The sequence below is a fragment of the Adelges cooleyi genome, unplaced genomic scaffold (assembly GCF_023614345.1).
Source record: "Adelges cooleyi isolate 19-005CV unplaced genomic scaffold, UGA_ACOO_1.1 ACOO_flye_CR_arks_rails_tigmint_CR_PRNA_376, whole genome shotgun sequence".
NCBI classification, from domain to species: Eukaryota; Metazoa; Arthropoda; class Insecta; order Hemiptera; family Adelgidae; genus Adelges; species Adelges cooleyi.
Window position 1 is genome coordinate 11426365 of NW_026096053.1, and position 7832 is coordinate 11434196.

The 7832-nt window shown below is 38.1% G+C and overlaps 1 protein-coding gene across 2 annotated transcripts; it reads right to left on the bottom strand.

Moving 5' to 3' along the window:
- Positions 1-640: 640 nt before the first annotated feature.
- Positions 641-7248, bottom strand: LOC126840553 (transcription factor SOX-11-like). 2 transcript variants are annotated; one of them, XM_050576385.1, is made up of 3 exons: positions 6507-7248; positions 2425-3766; positions 641-803 (listed from the first exon to the last, which is right to left on the bottom strand). In XM_050576385.1, the coding sequence occupies exons 1-2, from the start codon at positions 6630-6632 to the stop codon at positions 2474-2476; spliced, it is 1419 nt and encodes a 472-aa protein (XP_050432342.1). In that variant the 5' UTR covers positions 6633-7248; the 3' UTR covers positions 641-803; positions 2425-2473. The 2 variants fall into 2 exon arrangements, with proteins under 2 accessions (XP_050432342.1, XP_050432341.1); XM_050576384.1 differs by lacking the exon at positions 641-803 and having other exon boundaries at positions 1739-3766.
- Positions 7249-7832: the final 584 nt, after the last annotated feature.

Consider the following 7832-nt stretch of genomic DNA (forward strand, 5'->3'; position numbering starts at 1 on the left):
AAATATTTAGGACATGTTTAGTATAGGCTACGGGCAAGTGTTCGACGACGACGGTAGGTTGATAACAATTTTAATGTTCAAGCCTACACAGTAGTAATAGTAGTAGTAGTAGTGGTGGTGGTGGTTGGTGTTCAGGTACGACGACCGTGTATAATTTTATATTATTATTATATTATAGCAACGACAACTCGTGGCTTTAAATTAATAATAATCGAAAAACGACAACGATTGTGTGTCATTACACATACACAACGTCGGTCGATCTCTCGGCAGAGTGCAACGACTGTCACAAATTATCATTCTCAATAATAATAATAATAATAATAATATTAATATAATCAGACATGCAGTCTTTGCGTGGATCGTCGTTTAGCCAGTAGCTACGCGGAATATCATCAGTAATAATAATACACCGATAATATATTATTATTATTATAGGTGGTTTTTGTGTTTGTGAGAACCTCACGAACCTGTATCACACATACACCACCAACAACAGAAGAAGGGGGATCATCAGGATACAAATCAGAAGGGTTAACCAAATAATTAATAATATTATATATTAATTAATGAATAATAATAAAAAAAACAACACGGTGTATTTAACAATTATATAAATATAATTTTAAGGATATAAAAAAAAGATTACACTTTTATAATGTATATATATATTTTTTTTTTGTCGCTTTATGCACGCGTTTTTTATTTATACGCAATACACAAAAAAAAAAAGTGTTAAAAAACTTCTTAACATCATTATACTGATTTACTTGCGAACAATAGGTACAGTACGTAAGTCTAACCTGTAATAATGTAAAATGAGTAAATCTATATACAACACTGTATGGTACATCATTATATTATGTACATAATAATAAACCAACTAATATATAATATTTATATAAGTATATAAAATAGATAAGAAAGGGGGGAGACAGGGTAGAGGGGGAGATGTATATATGCTTTTAAACGCTAATACATATACATATATATATATTTATATATATGTTTGACATATATATGTATATAAAAAACAAATAAAGTTATCATAAGGCAAATATTAATATCAATAAGACCTTGTAATATATTTTTATTATTAGGTATATCTATATTTTTTTTTATACATATCTATTTTTCATTTGCATTTGTAAAAAAAAAAAACGAGTAATATCATGACTAAAATTCTTTGCACTTAAAACATATTATTTAAGGGCTAATATAGTAGGAAAAAAACAAGTCATTATACGAAAACAACCTATAAATGCTTTGCCGAACAAGAATCACCGCGTTTCTTCAAATTACTTATGTTCAGAAAAAGTTACATTGAAGTTAAAACATAAAAAAAAAAAATACATTATAAATATATTTTGTTTTACTTTGAGATCATATAATCAGGTTTCTTTATAATTATTATTATTAAACAGTACAAAATGACTTGTGGAGTTTAAATGGTAAAAATGATACAAACACACCACCGTATCACGCGCCCTTATTTCTTCATTTATGTACATGGTATAGTTTTTAATTTATTTTTTTTGAAGATTAGTATAATATTGGTAAAATGTTTTTTGAATACGTTCAGATAATAAAAAAAAATCGGGTAATTCAAACGTGTAAGTATCTAGCCAAAGCATAAAAAAAAATATGATGTTAAAACATTTCCCTTTCTTTTTTCTCTAATTCGGACACAAGTTTTTCATAATATATCATTAAACTTTTCATATCAATAGCATGTGTATTTTAGCTTTTTTTTTTTTTTTTTTTGAAATAAAAATGGAAGCACCCTATATACGTATCAACACTTAAGCAACAGTATAATTATTATTATAGTACAACGTGATAATTATTAAAAAATATATAAATAAAAACATCTTAACAAAAAAAAAAAATGTTCACACTTGGAGTAAAATAAAAATATTCAAAAGGTATTTTTAAAGCGAAATCGTTTAAAGCTTAACTAGAAATATTAAAACAACACAGCATGTGTACGGAAGAAATTAAATTGTGTTATATTATTTTTTTTTTTAATTACGCTGTGCTAAAAAAAACAAGGTATGCGTTATAATATTATATCGTATTTTTATTAAATATTTTTAAACGTATTACATAAAAAAATGTACACGTGTGAGGGATGCGCCAAAAGGGGAAAAAAATTAATCAAAAGATAAAAAATAAAACCATGTGATATCAATAGTAAAAAATAACGAGCGAGATGTATAATATATATATATATATAGATATATAAATATAATGTATGCAATTTTTATTACTCCAAACGCGTTTTTATGTTTTGTTGTTATATATGTTTATACATAATAATAAAAATAATAATAATTATAATAATTTCATATGAAGAAAGAAGAAGAAACGTAATATTTAAATGAATAAATTAACTTTAAAAAAAAATAACCAATCACAGAATACCTGAATTTTTAATGTAGGGGCAGGTGGACGACGATGGCCGCACGCCGCTTCAGCAGCCGTTGATGAGGCGGCCGAGCGGACCGTCTTCCCAGTCGGCGGTGACGCCCATGTGCGACAGGATGTCCGTCATGTCCGACGTGCACGAGAACTCCAAATGCGAGCTCTGCCGGACGCCGGTACCGTCGCCGCCGCCGTTGAGGTCGGACGCCAGGCAGTCGATGTCCATCTTGAAGTCGGACGGCATCTGGATTAGGTCGGTGAGGGAGTCGAGGTCGGCCAGGGACGGGTTCTCGCCGACTCGGCCGAGGGCGGCCGTCTCGGACTCGCAGTCCAACGGCTCTTCCTTGACGAAGAACGACGGGCTGTCCGTCTTGAAGAATGGCGACGACGTGTTCGGCTCGGCTTTCACCAGCAGGTCGTCCTTCATCAGGTTCCTGGAGATGAGGTCGGCGGTGGACGCGTGCATGTCCATCTGGTGGTCCGACATCAGGGACGCCGAGCCGGGACTGAGCAGCATGTCGTCGTCGTCGTCGGCGTCCATCATGTCGGTTTCGGGCAGCACGGTTATCGTGGCGGACGTGTTCAGCGGGTTGAGTACTTTTATCTTGAGCGGCTTACTGTCGTAGCACGACGCCGGAGATTCGTCGTAGAACGTGGCGCTTTCCGGCGAATTGGGCGAGTCGCAAGTCGGACTGGTGGGCACCTTGGCGTTGACGGACGCGGGTATGCGCACCTCGGTCGCCGTCAACAGGTCTTTGGGTTTGGACGTCTCGATGGTAAAGTGATACTTGAGCCGGTCCGGGTTGACGGGGCTCATCCTGTTCACCTGTATGATTGGGTTGCGGCGGAAGAACGATTTCGGGTCCAGCGGCGACGACGACGTCCTTCCGGCGGCGGCACTGTGACTGTTGCCGGTCGTCTCCAGAAGGTGGACGGCGCCGGACTGAACCGTGGACGTGACGCGGCTAATGTTGTTGGCGTATTTTTTGCACATGTTCTTCCGGAACTTGGACTGGGGCGTCAACTGCGGCTTGGTCACAGCCGTGGCGGTGGCGGCCGACGGCGGCGCACCGGTGGCCGCGTTCTTGGGCGTCCTCTTGCGGGGTCTGTACTTGTAGTCGGGGTATTCCTTTAGGTGCATCAGCCTCAATCGTTCGGCTTCTTCGATAAACGGTTTGCGCTGTTCTTCGGATAACGTCTTCCACAGCATACCGAGTTTCTTCGATATTTCCGCGTTGTGCATGTCCGGTTGCAGTTCGCAAATCTTGCGTCTTTCGATCTGTGACCACACCATGAACGCGTTCATCGGCCTCTTGATGTGGTTCGGGTTGTTCTTTTTTGTCTGCGAAACCATAAAAAAAAAAAAAGTCAAAACATTGTTATAATAACAACAACGGTATAAATAATAATACAGCGGTGGCGTATCTAAAATTAAATAAGGGGGCAAACGGCCGCAGACGACCGTGGGCGACGGCCAAATACTACACTAAAGGCATTCGGCGGCGGGAGAACTCCCCCGCGGGTCAACACACAAGCGGTTAAAACGCAATTTCCATCCCGCCGATCTAGGCAGCGCGCAACGTACGTAACACGAGCAGAGTTATTGGCACGAATATTTGCCATTTTTATTATAATAATAATAATGGTAAAATAAATATAAGGCAAACGAGAAACTATAATGATATCCCCTTAACTACATCGTTGTGTGGATCGGCGTGCGTGACGGGGGCCGGGGCGGCGGTGTTTTACTTTCACTGTCAAGGCGGCGGCGGCGGCGGAATTGTGTAACTCAAGGTCATTAACAGACGCATACACACGCGCGAGCTGGTCCGCAGCCCGCCCGCCACCGCCGCGGTACACACTCGACTACTGCGGGCGGCAACCTTCTCCTCCGCCACCGCCGGCCGGTCCTCCCGCCGCGGGCACGCGGAAAAGGCGAATGACTCATTGCGAGGCTAGCGTAGTACACAACCTTCGAACGGGGCAACCACCTGTCTCTGTTCCCCCCGCGCCCCACACGTCGCGGGTCCCCCCGGAGGGCACAATGATCGTTTAATTTTTTAGCACGCTCAAAAATATTGTACGATCTGTGCTTACTACTCCATTAGCGAATTAAAAATACAAAGGAAGAGGATTGTCCATTTAGCCCAATTATAAAACCGGCCGAAAATAAATAAATAACCGCAATGGAATGATGAGCCTCTACGCCAGCGTTTTTATCCGAATATAAAAATAGAATTTTTTCTCATCCGACGACATCATAATGATAATCGACAAAGTTTAAAGATAAAAAAAGGGATTTTTTAATACAACCGATACCGATGTTTTTGTTTACGTTCACGCTTTTATTCCGACACACACGTTAAGATTTTTCAACGGGTTGGCAATATTCAATTTTCGTAAAATATTATTAATAAATTAGCGCGAGTTGACCTCGTTAAAAGTGATGAAAAACAATGCGATTTTAAATAATGTTATCAATTATAATCACACGATACCGGAGTTTTTTTTTTTGGTGTAACGTTTTTTTTTATTATTACTTAGTTACATAAAATTTATTTACTTATTATTTTTGGATAGTTGTAAATTACAAGCACCATTTTTACCGCTTAATAATAAAATTCCCTTAAGTGCCTCCAATGGGTGGCTTCTTATCTCCTGGCCATGTCTCCTCCATCACATACGCTTATTGTAAAATAATAATTACAGATCGTGTATTTAATAATAAATGTTAAAAAAAAAAAAAAATAATAATAATAAAATTGAAGGCGAATCAATGTTTCCCTGTTTTTAAGATATTACATTTTTGTTGTAGGGTTAAATTATTTTTGAAGACAACCGATTATTGATATCTATATAATATTATGTATATTTATTTTGACCCAAGTATAGAAGTTCGAGCGACCGATAAAAACACATAATATTGACGTGAAACGGGTTTTTAAGAAAATTATCATTTTTGAACATTTTCAACGTGGTCAGAGGGATTTGAGCGCGACCTTGGTTAAAATTTCAAGGGCGGCGTTGTCGCTGCTTGAACGACGACCGTTTCCGGGTGTCGATAATCTACTGACCGACAATAAGGAAAAATTGACGGCCAAATTTAGATTTCGCACACAATAATAGTGATAAACATTAAATACATATTTTATTTATAAAACTAAAATCGATTAAAAAAAAATACAGCGATTATTTAAGGAACGGATATAAGGAAAAACCTAATGCAAATCGGACTAATTATATTGGGTTTTTATCTTTGACATTTTCATTAAACGTGTTTTAAACGACACTACCAAGAAAAATAAAAATATAACCGACGCGGGGGGTTGAACATTCGAGAATAAAAAAAAAAAATACTATTTCGTTTTACAAATTGTGGTGGGTAGTAAAAAAGCGATTGAGAAAAAAATCTTAAGCAACGACCAAAAAAATCGCATTTTGCTAGAAGTTGAAAATAAAAACTAAGTAGCCAATAATCGAATATTATTGTTATTATTTTTTTTATAATAAAAAAACTTGATTTTCGGGTAAGTTTGGCCGGGGAAATAAAAATAACGCGCTATTTTCCGCCTAACGTTATTATTATTATTGTTGTTGTTGTCGTCGATGAACACGAGGTCCGGATCAGCGATAAGATAACTCGCACGAGAAGAGCGCCGTTCATTCGTCGAATTATTGTTACTATCTTGAAATTATTAAAAAAAAAATAAATAATAATAATAAAATATTTTGAATCGGTCGACGACGGCATAACGAGGTACAACGCGAATATGATAAAACCACACTACCTACTATAGGTAATGTTAATAAAAAAAAATCTAAAAAAACTTCCTCGTCCGACCGAAATTTATCGGGCGCTATCACCTACGAATTTATATTTTATTTAAATTCAATTTATTATAGAATATAGGAAAAAGATTGTATTTTTTTTTTTTACAAGGAAAACTAAACCGGCAATGACGGGAGTTTATTTTACATAGCTTTGACGCGAAGGTAGTTTTTTTTTTTTTATAATTTAAAATTATTAGCGATATTTTTCAATAAAAATTTGGGTATTCAAAAGCACACACACACACACACACCTGTGTTGCGTCCGAGTACGGTGTCGGTGAATTTTCGTCGACGAGCTGCGATCCGAACAGCGGTTGCTGCGTAACGTCCGCGTTGGTATCCGTCGTGTCGTCGCGGTTCTCTTGTTTGGGCACCATCGTGTCGGTCGGTGGACGAAAAATATTAAATTTAATAAAATTAATTTACACTCGTAAAAAAAATTATTTTTCGCACGGTCAAAGAAGTCTCGGCGGGACGCGTATGGATTAAAAAAAAAAAAAATTCTCTTAAATTTTTTTTTTTAAATCTCAACAAAAAAAAAAATCACTAGTTTATTCTCTCTTCTATTCCGATAACATTTTTTTTTTTTGCTGCTACGGACAACGAAAATCGTCAAGTCGTCGCGGGCGCACAGTTCGGAAAAAAAAATAAAAAAACGATATCAACTGCACTAGTACTGTTGCTGCTCGTTGTTGTTGTTGTTGTATTGCCGACGAACGGACGGCATGTCGTACCAGCCGGCGAGACTGCAAACGACTGACTGTACGCGCGCACACGGAGAGACTACTACTGCCGCTGCTGTTGCCGACTACTATTATACACCGCGATCAGATGGGACGACGACGACGTAAGCGCGAACACACACAATGTATGTATGTATATATATATATATATCTCAAATGTCCTTCCTCGTTTCTCGGTTTTGTACGGCCAGACCAACGAACCGATGTGGACGAGCGCGCGTGGTATACTAACAGCGGCGACGTTCGGGAGACGGGTATTCCTCCGGCTGCGGCGACGGGGACCACTACTGGCGCGTTTACGCGGCACAGACGGTCGACGACGGTGCTGCTGCGACCGGCGGTTACGGCAAGTAGGTATGATGAAAAAAAAAAAATGTAAAAAAAAAAACCACTTCTTAATAAAAAAACCCGACGGATCGCGGCGGCTGCCGGCATAACGGCAGCGCGGCCCGACGGCAAACGCCGGCAACTACACGCCCCCGACGACGATCGCCGCCGACAATACCGGCTAATAAAATTGATATAATTTAGTATCTAATAGCTTGTACGGCGAATAGTAATTCCGAAAATATACAATAATAATTTATAAATTGTTCAAACTAGGTCGAGCCATCACAGAACGTTGTTTCGGTGGAAATTGTCGGCCGCAATGCAATATTGTTTGTATTTAATTATTTACTAAAATTCGATGTCGATCACACGTCGTTTTGACAGGAAATTTGCTAACATCAAAAATTATATTCTAAATATGTATTTGATATTTTAATAATAGTATACGAACAGTACAGAATAGTACATATTTTGTTATCAAATCATTAAATAACGGCTGTGTTC